General features: G+C 48.8%; 1 protein-coding gene across 2 annotated transcripts in view; it reads right to left on the bottom strand.

Annotated features, from left to right (window-relative positions):
- Positions 1–1,071: 1,071 nt before the first annotated feature.
- Boc (BOC cell adhesion associated, oncogene regulated) overlaps positions 1,072–17,565 on the bottom strand; it is a 37,487-nt gene continuing 20,993 nt past the window's right edge. The window contains exons 6-18 of one of the 2 annotated variants that reach the window (XM_032900234.1): positions 16,786–17,058; positions 13,187–13,491; positions 9,891–10,050; positions 9,388–9,498; positions 8,759–8,965; positions 8,233–8,414; positions 7,635–7,740; positions 7,188–7,310; positions 4,521–4,742; positions 3,651–3,886; positions 3,388–3,464; positions 2,719–2,909; positions 1,072–1,839 (exon numbers count right to left, since the gene is read on the bottom strand). In XM_032900234.1, the coding sequence (XP_032756125.1) occupies positions 1,652–1,839; positions 2,719–2,909; positions 3,388–3,464; positions 3,651–3,886; positions 4,521–4,742; positions 7,188–7,310; positions 7,635–7,740; positions 8,233–8,414; positions 8,759–8,965; positions 9,388–9,498; positions 9,891–10,050; positions 13,187–13,491; positions 16,786–17,058 (2,381 nt within the window). In that variant the 3' untranslated portion in view covers positions 1,072–1,651. Of the gene's footprint in view, positions 1,840–2,718; positions 2,910–3,387; positions 3,465–3,650; positions 3,887–4,520; positions 4,743–7,187; positions 7,311–7,634; positions 7,741–8,232; positions 8,415–8,758; positions 8,966–9,387; positions 9,499–9,890; positions 10,054–13,186; positions 13,492–16,785; positions 17,059–17,565 lie in introns of both variants that reach the window. The other variant, XM_032900233.1, reaches the window with a different exon arrangement.

The raw sequence follows: 17,565 nt of genomic DNA on the forward strand, positions 1-17,565 counted from the left end.
GTTTAAAGGCTTCGATCCCCGTGTTTGAAATCACACATCTTACTTCTTCTCAGCCAGGATTAGATCTCATGCTCCTAATTTCCACATTCCTTACACTTATTTCTATAAATTTTTTAAAAGCACTGCCTTCCTGAAAATCGTGCTGCATTTTGAGCACAGTTCTTGTTCACATCAGCTTCCTTCTGTAGAAACCGGACGCGTCTACAGAGGCTGGGTGCAGTTCTCGTTCGGGCCAGTAGATGGTGCACTCATCCCAGTGCACTCATCCCAGTTTACCTTAGATCCTGTTTCTCAAATTCTCAGAGTAAAAGCTGGCTGATACAACTCTTAATAAGATTAAATGTGCCAGGCTGAATCTCAACTCTTCGTTTTCCTGAAATATACAATCCCTCCTCGCACAATGAATACTCGAAATGTGTGAGGACTTGCATTAAAATTTTCAGTTTCTAATTAAGTCTAGTGCCACACAAAGGTTTTAAGTCCTCTCTCTCTCTCTCTCTCTCTCTCTCTCTCTCTCTCTCTCTCTCTCTCTCTCTCACATGCATGCATGCACGTACGCACACGCACTCGAGCGCACGCACGCGCACACACACACACACACACACACACACACACACACACACACACCCTATTGATGATGTTGGTTTGAAATGGGACAACTCCTCCAGCAATGGTAACTTTAGAATGAAGGGAACCTATTAAGGACCACTGTTAATGGGGTAGCATAGCACTATGTGTTTTAGAGGCAATATTTGGTCTTTTAACACACACACCTACACAAGAAGAATTAGCTTCATTCCTTCAACGTGGCAGCTGCTTACCTCCTGTCCAGCAACAGAACAGTGAATTTGCCTCCCATCTGTGTACTCCTTCTTGGAGTAAACAGTTTGTGATGTCATGTTACATGAATCCAAACCCAGTGTTCATTGTTTAAAAAGACAAAGAAATATGAAAAACATCTGCTACTGTTTCCCGATTTTATCACTTGATGGATTGGAAATCGTCTGGAGCAGTTCTTTAGCTACTGGAAGACGGGACTCCCGACGGCTAAAGAAAACGCTGACTCATGCGTGACTATGATGACGGTTACAGGGAAGACTAAACATTTATTTAGAAGTTACAGTGTTTGTTTTTACAGAGATATGTTGCCACCGATTATTGGTTCTGGGAGACTGTTAATGCTTAGAGTGCTGTACACATCTGGGGTTTTTCTCGTGACATCTCGGAAACCTGTCCTGTGCCACCAAACCTGAGTGGCTTCCGGGTGGCGTCAGTCTGCAGCACCATGGCTTTTGCTTTTTCCCTTGCGTTCTTCCTGAACAGTGTGCTTAGGGTCCTTCCGCCAACTCGACTGCAGCTTCTGAGGCCTCCTGGAGCCCCTGGAGCTGCTGGTTCTGTGGTCCGTCTGCAGCCTGACCATCTATGATACTCATTTCCACTGGTCTCCAGTTACTCAGCCGTTTGTTTTCTGTCTTGTGCCAGAACGGGGAGGATTCCATATCTCTCCAGAATTATAGAAACACATATACATTTATTTACAAGTACATAAATATATAAATATGGCTATAATAGAAAAATAAATACCAATTTTTCTCTGTCAACAAACAAACAAACATATAATATATATTCTTTCTGGCTTATTGGCCTCGGCCTAAATTTTGGGAGGTGGTGTTTCAAAGGACACATGAACTGATGGGCTGGGAGAGAGCCGCATCCCAAGTTCTTGTCCTGTGTAGGTCCCTGAAGGGTGCTGGGGACACCAGTCTCCTCCACCCACTTGGCAGGAGTCAGAACTGTCTACTTCTTCAACTGGTACAAGACCTAAACAACACCGGGGTCCTGTGAAGAGGAAAAAGAAGAAGACATTGAAATCTAGACTCATCAAACAGTCCTGAGCTAATCTCTACCTACAGCTGGTCGCACTGGCCCTGGAAGGGGAGAACCCTTACTAATCACCTATGTTGGGACCAAAGACAGACTGTAAAGCACTGGGCTTGTAGCCATCAGCCATACACACATAAAACACAGAGGGAGGCCTAGCTCTCTCTAGCCAGGCTGGTTCTACCTCACAGTCCATTCCCCTCGTCCAACCAAATCTTGTTTTCCTGATGATTGGTCTGGCTTTGGAGCTCATGGTCCTTAGAATTCCATGTCCTAGGGACAGGGTCTAGGGTCATCACAGCAGGAGCATACACACCCCGGAAGCTAAGAAATACCAGCTAAGCCTCTGAAGTACCAAGTGCCCAACTGAGTCCTTGCAGATTTGCTCGAAGTGGGTAGAAAGGGAGCTATGGGCAGGGGTGGCCCCTCAAACAAGTTCTGTGCACATACACAGTTACAGTGGTGATGTGTGTACAAGCATGACTCCCTAATGATTGATAAGAACCACTCCCTAGTTGAGATATGACAGAACAGGATCAGAGAGGTCTCCATGTGGTGAGAGAAAGACTTGGAATGGCCCTGAATCTCAAATGCAGAGACCAAACAGGCCTTTGGAATAGAGAATGCCTTCTCAGCCTTTGAGGACCAGTTATAGTGCTGAAGTCAGACTGACCTGGGAAGCCCTCTTGGCCTTCTAGGCCTGTAGTAGCAAATAAGTGGCCATCCACCCCAACCCCCCAAACACTCCTTCAAAGTCCCTCGGCCTTTCTCCTTGAAGTCATTGCTGGGTGATGGGTAACCCCATCAGGCACATTCTCCCTGCTGCCCCTGGCTGACCTGAATGATATTGAGGGTCCCATGAAGCTTCTAGCCCAGGACCTTCCGGTGCTCTTCTCGCTGCTGTCTGGCACGTGGTGACAGGTTGCTTCTGGAGGTGACAGCAATCTTGAGGTTGGAGCAGCTGGTGAGTTGAGTCATCTGGCAGCGTGTATAAGAAAGAGCCTTCTTCTGAGCCAGACTTGGTACCTCTGCATTGTACAAGACCAGACGGGGTGGGTCAGGTCCAGCAGAACGGGCCTGCACTTTCGCAACCTGACACCCATCACCAAGAGGTTTCAGAGCAGGCCCAGAGCACACATTGGTCTCCTGTGAACGTCAGGAGGTCCCACACCAAATTCAGCTGGTGATAGTTTAGCTTTGCTGTGGGAGGTGGCAAACTGGGCGTTCAGGGGCCTGCAGGCAAAGCTGGTTCTACCTCAAGGGTTTGGGTGAGTCAGTGAGTGACAGATGCTGAGAAACAACGGAAGCCCCTAGGCAGAAGTGCATCACAACTGTGCACACAGCACATTGCCCCTGGGGCGACTGCCCGGGCGAGCACAAATGGCAAACTTGGGAATCCCCGTATGAAGCGCTGCTTGGCTCTGAGTGACATTTGGACATGAGCTAAAGGGAATGGGAGGTTTGGAGACTTGGGAAATAAAGCAGGAATGGGCGGGGCCTGGTTACCTGGCAACCTGCTGGTTCTGGAGGTCATATCCATTGCTAACAATGGGCTGCCTCAGTAGGCTGTTGGTGTCTTCCCGCTGCTTGGAGGAAAGAATGAAAGGTCATGATATGGGAGCCCAAGGAACTTTCTAGTGCTAACCATGGAGCAGGATGAGCTACGGCTGACTATACCAGCAGCCCTGGTTGAACGGGGGAAATGCCCGAGCGGCAGCTCATTGTCTCTCCATATGTGCACCTGGGTCCCACACTCAGGAACTCTTTACCTGTGCAAGCTCCCCTGGGCAGTGCTGTTGAAGCTTCCTGCCTGGGCAGCCCACTGTAGCAGCAGGGCAGCCCCTGCTTCCGTGTAGTCTGCTGACACAGGCCCGTCCACCAATACCACTGAGGTAGGGCTGCCCATTGGCTTGGTGACATGGAAGTCCTCCCAGTGGCACCATTGTGTACTGGCAGGAAGAAGACAGGAGGGCACTCCGAGGAAAACCCAGATCTGTTGTATGTTCTGGAAGGACAGAAGACAGAGGTCTACTTAGCCTCCTCCAGCTGGCTAGAGCCCCACACTCACGGTGTCAGAGAGTTAGACGGGAGGCGACTGTCCAATAGCCGGAGAGTACTTTCTCTAAGTCTTCCTGTCACCCATTCCTTCTTTATAGTGAGAAGCATAGAAAGACAATGGCTTCAGGAGTGTGATGAGTTTGAAAAGGGCCATTGTTAATAGGGGAGTCAGCTACAGGTACTGCTATTTGAAGCAGATGCTAACAGGCAAGTCAGGTTAGCCCAGGAGGAAGGGAGGGCCCAAAGCAGCCTGCCCTAGACAGAAAGGCAGAAAACGGGATGAGCAATTTGTATATGAGCGTGTTTGAGGAAAAGCTTCAGACAATAGAAAAGGATGGAGCAGGTAATTACCGAGCACCAGGGGTATGAGAGGACACTTGCTCTTAGAGAGGTCTGTGAGGCAGGAGGGAGGAGCCCAGCCTCAGATATCCACTGTTTCTGTGGGACCTTTGGGGCCACCTGAACCTGGGAGCTTCCCGGGAGGTGGAGCTGAACTGTCTGGCCCTGCCTGTGCACTGGCCTGCGTGGTGGGCTGAGAGACGTCTCTCCCTCCTCCCCCTCTGTGCTGCGGTGTTACTCACTCTGCTTAGACCAGGCCCTCCATAGGCAGAAGGGGATGAAGGTGACGATGATGAGGACAATGGAGCCCAGAACGACCCCGACAATCAGATAGGGCAGGTCGCTGGCCCGGGCCACCATGGCTCCAGTGCCCACCGGCCGCTCCATGGCTTCTAGGGGCGGAGGCTGTGGTGGAGGCAGAGTTAAGGGTGGGGGTCTTCCAGGCTGACCAGAAAATTTCCGAGCTGCAATTGAAGACAAAACTCACATCAGTATCTATTTTTCTGTCTTTTTTTTTTTCTTCTAACAAATAGAAAAACAAAGAGTCTCAATTCTGTGAATATAGGAAATGGGGCCAAGATCCCAAGACAGGGGACTCAATAGCCCTTGTTTGACTCCTGCCCATAGCTTATCAGGGACACTGGTACCTAACATGCAATGTGTTGTTGAAGTGTTTGTGAGTCAAACACGGAGTCAGAGTGGACACAGGTAATTGTGGTTTCTGAAAGAACAATTAAAATGTGTGAGAGCAGGGAACAGACTCAGGTGGACGAACTTCCCCAAAGCTCTGCCATTCTCAGGTAGATGAAGGGACTCGAGGTGCTAGGTATTACCTTGGGTTGTAAAGCAGGGCACCTGGGCCCTCCGTGGGACAGAAGATAATTAGTAAATTCCAATCAGAGGTAGAAGGTTAAACCCTATGCTCGTCATCAGGGTCTGCTACTGCAGGCGAACCTGCATGAATTCTGCCACTTCTTTCTTTCAGCTTTCTGATGTCACAGCCTCCCGACCCACCACCACTCGTCATCCTTCTGCCTCCTCAGATCCTGGGACCCAGTCCCCGTTCCTCTCAGTCTGTGTAATCTCTCCCGTTTGCATGATTCCTTCTATGTCCTAAGAACTGTGGAGGCAGGAGACATTCTGCTTTTATCAGACACTTTCAGCATCCCCAGAGATTCAGCCACTGGGAAACTCTCCCAGTCCTCTCCTTTCACTCCCTCCCATGGTTCATTTCTCTTCTCACCCTCTCCATCCCACTAGAGGGCAGCCGCCTGGGCAGTGCTTCAGGTGAAAACCTCAAGCTTGCTTTATCTCCCACCCCAGCATGCAGTCGGCCCAGGTTCTGCTCCAACCTCCTCAAAAGCCATGACAAAAACCATTTCTTCACCTTTATCTCAGAGCCCCAGTTCTCTCCCCTCAACCTGCCTGTGACCATTATGATAACGAAGCCCAACAAGGACCCTCTTCCACCTCACAGACCCTGCAAACTGCACTAACTCCTCCTCCGGCATCCTTCAGTCACCCGGTGATGCCAGTGTTTCTGGTCTCTCCCCTGAGCTGCCCCCTTCTTCTCCTCCTCCCGTCTGGAGCTATTACTTTTAGGCTTAGCATGTCCTCAGGGCAGTCCCTCCTCATTCTAGCTTAAAGAGTTAGTCCAGGGGTTGGGGATTTAGCTCAGTGGTAGAGCGCTTGCCTAGCAAGCGCAAGGCCCTGGGTTCGGTTCCCAGCTCCGGAAAAAAAAAAAAAAAAGAGTTAGTCCAAAGACCTGAGAAGATAGATGAATTTGGGCTGTGTGCACATCTGTCCCTCCCTTTGATTGACGTGGCACAGAGGACAAGTGTGTACAGAAGGTGCTTAGTATTTGTGAAGTGACTGAAGGGAATGCGTAGTGGGGGAGAGAACACAGATGCCTCCGCCACAGGGGAGTGTTGTGTTGTCTGACTCCTTGGTAATCCTATGATTAGGACTTTAGTAATACACTGCTTCATCTCATTTTGTGTATTTAAAAACTGGATATAACGATGCCTACTCACTTGAACAAGTGCATGTGTATGCATTTAATATGCTTTAGTACAGAAAATGAACTAAAACTGTCTGAAGCAGCTTCTATCACATCTTGGCTATAAAACTTTGATCAAGGTGTAGATATGTTTCCTTCCCATATCATCAGGCTATAGTTAAATTAAATAAAACCAACCAGTATAGATACCAAATACCAAAAAATATAAAGTGTATAGAACATTTTCATCTTAACATGGATTTGTTCCGGGCTGGAGAGATGGCTCTGTGGTTAAGAGCACTGACTGCTCTTCCAGAGGTCCTGAGTTCAAATCCCAGCAACCACATGGTGGCTCACAACCATCTGTAATGAGATCCGATGCCCTCTTCTGGTGTGTCTGAAGACAGCTACAGTGTACTTACATATAAATAAATAAATAAAGAAAGAAAGAAAGAAAGAAAGAAAGAGAGAAAGAGATATTTAAGGGCTGGAGAGATGGCTCAGCGGTTAAGAGCACTGACTGCTCTTCCAGAGGTCCTGAGTTCAAATCCCAGCAACCACATGGTGGCTCACAACCATCTGTAATAGGATCTGATGCCCTCTTCTGGTGTGTCTGAAGACAGTTACAGTGTACTCACATACATTAAATAAATAAATTTTAAAAAAAAGATGGATTTGTTCCTAATGAGTTCATGGGTCAATTAGTTCTCATATCCTTGAAGCCATCATGGTGGCAACCTACTCATATGAAGACACAGATCAAGAGAATAATTAGGGAGGCAACTGACAAGGTCAGGGTTCCTTGAAAAATCAGGTTCTTCTTGAAAGGGATACCAATGTGGGGGGGAAGCGAGACTCTGCTCCAGTCTGTGGGAATTCCTGGGACAGGAGAGGACCCTGGAAGAATCACCTTTGGTCTCACAGATCATGACGTTGCTGAACTCGCTCTCCCCTCCTTCGTTGAAGCACTGCATCTTAATGTCATAGGAGGTCTCTGGCTGCAGGTGGCTGATGGAGTGCCAGTACCTGTCCCCTGGGAAGGAGAGTGAGAGTCACCATAGTGATGTATATGTTGTTCGCTTGGCCTTGATCACACAGCCAGACAAACTTGTTTGTCTATGCTAGTGCAGCTGACCAACACAGGAGACACACGAGAGCATCATCTGCATGACCACCCATGTTTCTGTTATGCTAGGGTCATTAGGAAAAAAAATCACATTGAGCCTTTTAACTGGGATAGCTCCATATGTGTCATAAGGGACTCACTGACACTGACTGCATTTTATGATTCATGAGGTTTTGCCAACCCCCAGACCCCCCTGCCAGGGAAGGAAACACCACCAATGCATGTTCTCACCTTCCACCATGTCTTTCTTGTAATCACTGTCATTGTCACTATCAGTGGGTCGGTAGTAGATATAGAAGCCATGGATTGGGGTGTTGTTGTTGCTGGCAGGGATATACTACATGGAATAGAGAATAGACATGTTCACAGTACATCAGAGAAATCGTCAAAGCAAAACCACCATGCTGTGGAATCTTCTCCCCAGTCCAGAGCTGGAATTTTATGGGGGCCCCAGCAGACATTCCTGAATAAGTCCCTCAGGCTCTCTGAAGAAGGCTACAAAGATTGGGCATTATTTTATTTTGCTGATGGGCCCTGGAGCTTTTAGAAGCAAGAAACAAATTGTACTTCTTCAAAGACATTGGTCCCTTCTGAGCCTCCCTGAAAGTATGAAGGTATGCTGGACACGTGTTAAGGTTCCTTAAGGTATCAGGTGAAAAGGAGGAAGAAGGGTGGGGTGCAATCAGAAAGTGGGGACCAGTTTAAAAGAGACAGCCAACAACAGCTCCAGCTGCCATCATCCTCCCGGGACCCCCAAAGGGGCTTTCAGGTTTACTGAGTGGGAAGCCAAACTCAGAGAGACAAAGTGTGAGGTGATCAGGCAACTTACCATCCACTTGAGCATAATGGTGGTCTCATTGACTGCATCGGTGAAAGTGATGTAAGGTCCTGCCACGGGTCTCTCATACACACGGCCGCTGTAGCCTGACACCACATAAGGCCGGGAGGGAGCACTGGGCTCACTTTCCCCTAGCATGTTCAAAGCACGGACTCGGAACTTGTAAGAAATACCTGTGAGAGAGAGATCCTTCCTGAGCTTGGAAAATACAGCTGATTTCCCCCACTGCTCTCAAGGCCCAGCCCAGGGATATCTGGTCAGCTCTTCCCCAAAGATGTCCACACAGGACTCATAAGAACCCTCATTCTCCTCAAATCATACAGGAAGTGGCTCTGTACTCCTCTTTGGAGAGAGGAAGAAGGAGGGGCTGTGGGGCTGAGGCAGAGCCACAAATTCCATATCCATGAGTACTTGTGGGGAACGAAGGGCGGACTGAGTTAAAGAAGACCTTCCATTGTTCCTCCTCCTCCATGTGGTCCCAGGGCAGAAAGGACCAGAAAGAGGACCAGAGTCCTACCTTTCTCCAGGCCTGTGATCTCCACAGAGAGCCTCGAGGGAGGTATGGCACTGGTGGCCAGTATCCAATCTCCCACTTTTTTTAGCTTCTTGTACTCCACACGGAAAGACTGAATCGGGAAGCCGCCATTCCCTCGGGGAATCCAGGTTACATACACTGAGGTCTCAGAAGCCGTGGAGATGGTGGGTCTGTCTGGAGCTTCTGGAGCTGAAATGACCATGCACAGAGGAAAGATGTAGACAAACAGGGACACCATGAGATAATGCTCTGGACCAACTAGACCCAACCTGACCCTGACAGGGCCTGTTCCTTCCCACAGCCCTCTGCCTGCTGTTGTATTTATCATATCCCCTTGTTTGGAAGAATCCCTGGTGCTAAAACTTCTTAACTCTTCTGCGAAAACAGAGGGTAAAGAATTCCTGCTCTCTGTCTGGACCCACAGACTCAGTAATTCCAGTATTTTCTCCAAAAACTACAATGTGTATATTTTCATTGTGGTGAGATGCAGAATATGTCACTGGGATTCTTGGACCTCAAAACCCTAACCTGATGCAACCTACAGCAACAAGCCCTCTGTGACAGTTTGTCCTGATTGTTCTCTGCCTGCCCCTCACTGCTGCTGGCCTTACGAGAGAGGCGGCCGTGGTCAGGCTGGCTGCTACTCTGGAGACTGGCACCAGGGTCATCTCTCTGGATCTGCTGCTCCTTGCTGGCCACGATCTCAGGTTTGGGCCGCCGTCCTGGTTAAGAAGGATTGAGAATAAGAGAGAGAGAGAGAACATATGAGACCTCCCTTACCAAAATCCTGTTTTGTCTAAGAATCTGACTAGGGCACCAGCAAGGCAATACAAATAAGACTTCGGGGTACTGAAAGTGTGGTGTTATCCCCAGCTTTGGCCAACTCTACTATTGTATTGCTATTGGCCCTTTGCTTGGGGGAGTGGGTGGGAGAATGCCAGAGAGGCTCATCAGTCTTATGAAGAAGGGTAGCACTTTAGCCCAGGCACATAAGTCCACAGAGGCAGCCACTAGAGAAGGACAGAGAACAGAGCGAACAGGACTTTGCACCTGACCTCACTATAACTTGCTCAGGCCTTTGGAACTCTGAGTGAGGCAAAATATTTGACTTTACCTGTTCGGAAGGTGACCATGGCCGTCTGACCCTCGCCAGCACAGTTGTAGGCTGCCATCTCCACTTCGTACAAGCTTCCAGGGTCAAGCCTGGTCAGGGTGAGGTGGTGCTGGTTGGCTGGAATGCCAGAAATGATCCAGTCATCAGAGGAGTTCGTGACCTGCTGAAGAAGGTGACCGGGGTAAGGACCTGCCTCTGCTGTAGTGTCCAGGAGGGTTTCTGCCTGAGCCCAAGACGGCAGGAAGAGAGAAAGAGGACCATGGGCTAAGTTGAGGGCTGTTGGGACTGCAGAGCTCAAGACTGGTTCTCCTGGTCTCTAAGGTAATGATCCCATCAAGGGAAGTCTGCAAGAACAGCTAGAAAGTCAGACTGGTACTTGCAGGTAAGTCCCCCAAAGGCCACTCTCCCATCTCCTGCAATCTCCTCATCTAATGTTCTCTCTGTTTGCATATGGAGCAAACCCGAGTCAGTGACAAGAATGAAACCAAAAGCTGAAGCAATGGAAAGACGGTCATACAGTGCTCACTCTCAGTGTACCACCTGTTCCCAAGTCTCAGCAGTCAGTGCTCACAAGCAAAGAGCCTAAGCTGGGAGAGCTGAGGAACTCATTCATGGTGGCAGAACTAGTGAGCACAGAAACCTTCACCCGAGTCCAGAGAGTATGCTCAGAATGTTACCTGCTGCAGACAGAGGATTCTGGGAGTAGAAGACCCCAAGTTCAAGTTCTGACTGTAAAACCCCAAGTAAACTCCCACATTGGTGAGCCCTGAGCTATTCATTTCTAAGATGGGGCAAATACACTGTCTTGGGCTATTCTGAAGTCAAATTAGATGAGTTGGCACAGGTGAGGTTCCCGACAAGTGAATGCTTGGCCTGTCTCCTGATGCTCTTGGCACCCTTCATCCTGTGAGATTTCTCACTTTAAAATTCTCTCCCTGTTTCTGCTTTCTGTCCTTGTTTTTTAAGCTCAAAACCAGGGTGTACGTGAAGGATTATAAATGAACTTTTAATGGTTAGCTCTCTAAAAAAAATTATGAGAGGGTTCTGGGCATCCAACAGCAACGGTGAGAGATTATTTCCTCCCACCCACCATCTTTTGAGAAGGACTTTGTGGCCAGCTCCATGCATCTCAGAAAGCCTACCAGCACGGAAAGCTGAGGTTTGATTATGAAAGCAACCAGCTGCTGGGGGAAAGCTCTTACCCCTAAGCAAAGTATTCCCAAGTAGAACAAAACCTCCCATTCAAGGCCAGGGGATGGTCTGAGCTCATTAATGTCGGGCTTCCAGGATTTGTTCCAAGGGGAAAGGTTTTCACAAGCTGAGAATCCCCAGTGATGCTGGAAACCCAAACACAGTAGCCTGGGTCTACAGTGGACTAGATGAAACTCGCTTTGTGCACGTGAAAATCAGCCTGACTAATTCCCAATGCCCTGCAAAAGACAGAGCGTGAAATAAAAAAGAAAAAGAACAAAAAACCCACAACCCAATCCTGACTTCTGATTCCAACCTTCTTTCTTGGGTGACGACCATTAATGTTAGTTCCGTGAGCAAGAACAACTTTTGAGACATACTTTCTGACTTGGCAACATTCTCTTAAAAGCTCCAACCGTTCCACGGGGCAATGCCTAATGGAAGCCAGACTCAGCAGGGGCCCCGTCCTGACTGTCATTTTTCTGTACCTCCTCCTCCCTCTGCCCTCCCAGCACCGGGCCTCAGACTTCCACTGGGACCCAGAAATGAAAATAAGAAATGCAAGGGTAATTCGTCACTGTCACACACACTGGGAGGGTGAATGCAGCATCAGTTTGGCATTTCCGGATTACCCCGGTGCGGTCTTCGCCTGCTTGCCAGTAGTGGGAGGTAGCTTCAGGGCCACCTATTGGCCTGAAAAATATTATTCTTACTATCACACTGCTTTTTGTCTCTTGGGTGCCATATTTGGCCTTCCCTGATCTTTGTCTGCAACTCACTGGGAGGTGTCTAGTTACACAGGAAAATAAGGACCTCTGCCCTGGAACACAGGCTAAACAAAGCTGTCTCTTTTCAGAAAGCCATTCACACCTTTAGCTGGCCTGGGGTGTTGTGAGGGAGGGAACTGTGGTCTTCCCCAGGCCTGCTTGGGAAACTACATGAGGGTACAAGGTGTCTTTGCCTCCTCTGGTACTTTTCTGACCACCTGAGGTCTCTGGGAACTTCTTTGGTTACCAGGTCTTCTGGAAGGGCAAGACACAGAAAAAGCCAGACTATGAGAGGCCAGTGGTGTTTGCAGCAGGGAGCTGGCTTGTGCAGAGCCAGAACATTCCACCGTGTGAGGGGAGCCCTGTTTTCTTGTTTGCTTTTGGAGTAGGAAAAGGCCGGTAAATATTTTTAGTTCCATTTCACATTTCCATATTTTCTACCAAGTGCACAAAGCGTTTTTATAAGCAAAAGTAATCCGAACGACACAAGCACCGCATTTAGAATAGGTTGCTGGTATTAAAATTTTTTTTAAAAATCCAATTATGACGAACACTTTTCTACTATCTGGTGGTATTGGAAAGAAATAGCGCAAACTTGTGGGGAGCAGAAATGCTCTATGAGGAATCTCATCTCCCTCGCGCAGCTTTGAGGCAGGAGGCCAGCACCACAGGATGGACCCAGCTCTGTCTCTTCATCCTGTCACCGTGTAAAGGGCTCTCCCTGACAGCTCCTACAAGCCCTGGACAGGTTCCCTCTGTTGCGGGAAAATAACTAGGGTCTCAACAATGTGATGTGTCAGGAGCTCTAACGCCTGGCTAAACAGGAGCTACCACGACATCTGAGAGTCGGACGGCATTTTACAACCCACGGGGAGAACACTTGTTCCCTAATATTTGTTTTCCTGGATGCAAAGACCTGTTTGCCCCGCTAAAATTCTCAGATATGCTTGAGAAAGAGCTTGCTTTGGTTGGAAAACAAATTCAAATAGCATCACCAAAATATGGCAAGGTGGCGGAAGTGAGGGGGGGTGGCCATTGTAATGGAGGGCGTGAGTTATCTCTGGACTTTGAGTTTCCACAGACTTCCAGGTAAGAGTATACAGAGGTTACACCTGAGGGCCCATGTAGAGGCTCTACCGGGGCCTGTGAGAGATCCCCTGTCCCTGTTACCCTGTTACCGCTAGCTTGCCAGGAGGGGGATGGGCATTTGAGGAGACAGAAAGGAGGGGTCAGCTATGGAGCACACTGGGTCCTGGCTTTTGGAAAAGAGATAGAGCACTCAATTCAGCTTCACTAAGGAGCTAGCAGGGAGGGAGAGGCACAATGCCAGGGTCATACCTTACGATGCTTCACTACGTAGTACAGGATGGGTGCCCAGCTGCTGCCCTCATGGCGAGGCCGCCACACCAGCTCGTATGAATCCGTCTTGGAGGTCCGGGGTGAGCTGAGGATGACGGGTGCCTCCGCAGGGGCTACCTGCTCCTCTCCCAGACACTTCAGGGAAGTAGGCTGTACTGATGTTGGGGGCTTAACAAGCCCCGGTTGTTCCCGAAGCATCTGGTCAGGTCTGTTGGGTCGGGAGGGCGGCATGGGAGGTGTGGCAGCAATCGGCTTAGTATCCCTCCCGGGTCTCAGGGTTGTGTCTGAGGACCAAGCAGGAAAGAGAAGGGAAGGGGGAAGGTGTTAGTGGCCCTGATCACCTGCCAGGGAGAAAACAGAATAAAATCAGAGAAGACCTGAGACCACCAGGAGCCCAATCTGTGATATAAAACCAGGCTCTACAGAGAAGAAGGCTGGTGTCCTTGCCCTGGCAGAAGTGATAGGAGATCTCTGCATGATGCTGAGCTTTATATTTAAATTTTTATTACATTTTATTCAGTGTGTGTGTATGCATATGTGTGTGCATTCGTGTGTGTGTGTGTGTGTGTGTGTGTGTGTGTGTGTGTGTGTGTGTGTCTGCCACAGTGTGAGTGTAGGTCCTGGGTCTTGCAGGAAGCACCTTTACCTGCTGAAGCATCTCACTGGCTTTGGTGTGCTAGTATAAATATCAAATGTCCCTTCCGGGCATTGTCCCTGATTGGTCCCCAGCTGCTAGTTTTAGGGGAGATTGGGCCTCAGTGAAGTAAATAGACCTCAGGGGCATAGTTTTGAGGGTTATCCTTTCCCTTGGTCCCCCCTCCCCACTTACTATCTGCCATATAGTTTCTGTCACGGAAACTGCCATGAAGTTTTGCCTCGCTATGGGGCCCAGACTCAAGGGAGCTACGTCTCTGCACTGCAACCTCTGAATTCATGAACCGAAGCAAGATTCCTCCTCCTCGAGCTGTTTTTCTCCTTTGAAGTTATTTTGTTTGTGCTGGAAAAAGTGACGAACCCAGAAAACTGGCACCAGGGACGTGTGACGGACTGTGCAAGTAAGTCTGCCATGCGGCTCTGGTGCCTTCCGGGCTGATTTATAGGGGGTGGTTTAGGACGGATTTGAGTGCTAAGGGAACTGCAGAGTTCTGTGGGCAGAACATGACGGGATTCGGGGGAGCTCAGAAGAACCAGATGCTGATGGGGATGATAGGGAGGTTTTACTTGGAACTTACGATAGAACAGAAACTCTGCTAGGAATTGGACTAGAAGTCACGCAAGTGACACTGGGACAAGGACTGAAAAGCTATGTTTGAAAGTGATGGACTAACTAGAGGAGATTTCAAGGTAGTCCAGCACCTAGGCCACCGCATGATTAATGACAGCTGATTTTACAAGGCCTGTAGAGAGAATTAGGAACAAGGACGAATGCAAAAACAATTTGAAAACTATGCATTGGGCCAAGGAGGTTGTTAAAGTCGTCAGAACCATGGAGAGGAAACCACATACTTTGCACCAACATGGTACGAAATGTCTTGAGGACATGACAGGAAATGGGTGGACCCCACTCAGGGCAGCGGGTGTAAAGGTTTTATATCATTTGAAAGACTTTGCTTTGAGACGAGAACTCTGGGACAAGCTGTTCACATAGGGTCTCTTAGGGAAGTGTTTCTTCTTCATGCAGCCATCTGGGCATTCATGGGCCACTGGGTTGTGGGTGTGATCCAAATGGAATAGGCTCGGGCAGAGAAAGGACTTCAGTGCCACCCACAAGGCACCCGTTGTGCAGACATGCGGAACACAAGAACTGTGAGGTCTGGGGTGCTTCCTCCCAGATTTTAAAGGAAAGCTTGAGAGGCCAGGCAATGCATAGCAGAACCACAATCCCTAAGGAGAGCCCTTAAGACGGCCAATCATGCAGCTGTGGGGTGCAATAGAGATACCCTCAAACACAGAATGCTTGCAGGACAAAGCAACTGGCAATGTATGGAGCTTACCCAAGAGAGAGGCCATGTGGGCTGCAAACGGCAAGAGTGCATGGTCAGGCTGCCCTGCCCAGCATTGCTGAGGCCCACGTTCATGTTGCCCTAGATACTAATATGAAGCTACGTGACTTAAGGCTTGTCCTGCTGGGTTCTGGTTTTGCCTTCTTCCTGTCTCTCATGTCTATGCCACTCTATCTCATTGGAATGGCTGTGTTTACTCTGTGCTATTGTACACTGAAAACACACAAGAACTGATCCTTTTATTTTGCAGAGGAGACTTTGAAGGTGGACTTCTTTAAGTTCCTTAAGATTTTTTTTTTAAACCTGTGTGCATGTGTATGTATGGATTTATGTGTGCTTTGTGAGTACAATAGCCTTTGGAGGCCAGAAGAGGGAGTCAGAGGCCCCGAACTAGAGTTACAGACACTTTTGAGCCACATGACGTTGGTTCTAGTAACTGAACTCGGGTCCTCCAGTCGACCAAGGGTGGATTTGTGATGGTTAACCTTGACCGTCAACTCGGTTTACTTGAGAAGCAACTGGAAGGCTAGGAAAGTACATCTTCAGAGTTAAGGTTAGCGACTAAGGTGTCTCCTGAGAGAATCAGCAAGAGGGAAAGACCCACCTAACATGGGTGCTTCCACTGTACAGGCAAGGACCCCGTGGAATAAAATGGAGGAAAAGATAGAGTCAGTTAGTGTACCAGGCATTCTCTCTGTCTCCTGAGTGTGACTGGCTCTGCCCCATCAGATTCTCCTTGCCGTGATAGACTAAAACCACGATCTGCCCCTCTTCCCCAAAACCCCTTTCCTCCTTTTAAGTAGTTTCCCTGGGATATCTGTTACTGGATGGTGAGCATGCCTGCTTTATCTCAACTTGCTCCGGAGGCACATGGACCTTAGTTCTGCTTTCTATGCTGGGGATGGAGACATATCCTTTACTGAAGCTTTAACAGTGCACACTGAGTCTTTCCCTTCTCCACTGAGGTGACTAGAGACATAAATCCAATTGGGACTGCTCTCTGAGAATCTAGAAGCCAAGAGTGGTGTGGCAACACTCCAATCCACAGACTTTTCCAGCCTCAGAGCCGTACCGACCTCCCCCCACCACAGGACATTGGCATCTGACAATGATGGCACTACACTCTATCATCCATTGTAGTTCTTCTCTCAAATTCTATCCATGCTCCATCTCCTTTATAGGAAGCTTTCCCAATAGAGGGGGTCTTTCTCATGCCTTGCATTCTCTACCTCACCTGGTGCATGCGGAGCACACAGTAGGTCCCACTCGGTACAAGTGTCAATTGAAATGACTCAAGCCAAACAGAAAGGCCTTACTCATGCTTCTTTTAAAGTCCCGGTTGTTAAATGTGATTCTTCATAATCATGGAAGCCCACAGACTTGGAAAAATTATTTGTTTAAAAAAAATCCCATCAAATAGGTCATATTCATTGACGAAAATGCGCACAGTTGATTTATTAATAAGTCAGTGTAACTTTGAACTTACAACTAAAAGACACCAGGTTTGATTTTATTTAAGAAAAGGACTGTTCCTGCTCTGCTGGAATTTCTGATCTCTGAGCTACTTGCACTCACCTGGCCGGGCAGTCCTCAGTTGGACCACAGCATGGGCACTCCCAACAGCATTCTCAGCCATGCACTGGTACACGCCTTCATCCTCAGGCCTGACACTGACCACACGAAGGGCTTTGCGAGACAGCCGGAGGCGCTGGCTGGAGCTGAGAGGCACGGCATTCCTCAACCACAGTACAGAGGGTGGGGGGTTTCCTCGAACCTCACAGGTGAGCTTTGCACTCTGGCCCCATGGGATGACGAGCTGGGATAGCTCCACGGTGACCTCAGGGGGTTCTGTGGAGAAAACAGATCAGAGTGAGGAAGGCTGCATTTCCCATCTCTAGGATCACACAGGCTAGATGAGACGTTGCCTCAGATTGACTTCCTCCTCACTGGCTGTTGGGTTCTTCCTATGGGAGAAGTAGGGGAAGAAAATGTCTAGGTGACCAAGACTACACCAAGATCCATGGCCTAAGTCCTGGGATCTAAGAATCTCTCTCTCCCCAGCGTGCTTCCTTATTTATCAGCTCTGTGGCTTTTCACAATATAAACCTCTCTGAGTTAGGAGGTTATATGCTTCTGGGATTTGTATATGTTGGGCTTAGTGAGTGGCACTATTAGAAGGTGTGGCCCTGTTGGAGTAGATGCGGCCTTGTTGGAGTAGGTGTGTCACTGTGGATGTAGGCTTTTAAGATCCTCATCCTAGCTGCCTGGAAGCCAATATTCTGCTAGCAGCCTTCAGAGGAAATGTAGAACTCTCAGCTCCGCCTGCACCATGCCTGCCTGGATGCTGCCATGTTC

Source organism: Rattus rattus, chromosome 4 (assembly GCF_011064425.1).
Source record: "Rattus rattus isolate New Zealand chromosome 4, Rrattus_CSIRO_v1, whole genome shotgun sequence".
Lineage (NCBI taxonomy): Eukaryota > Metazoa > Chordata > Mammalia > Rodentia > Muridae > Rattus > Rattus rattus.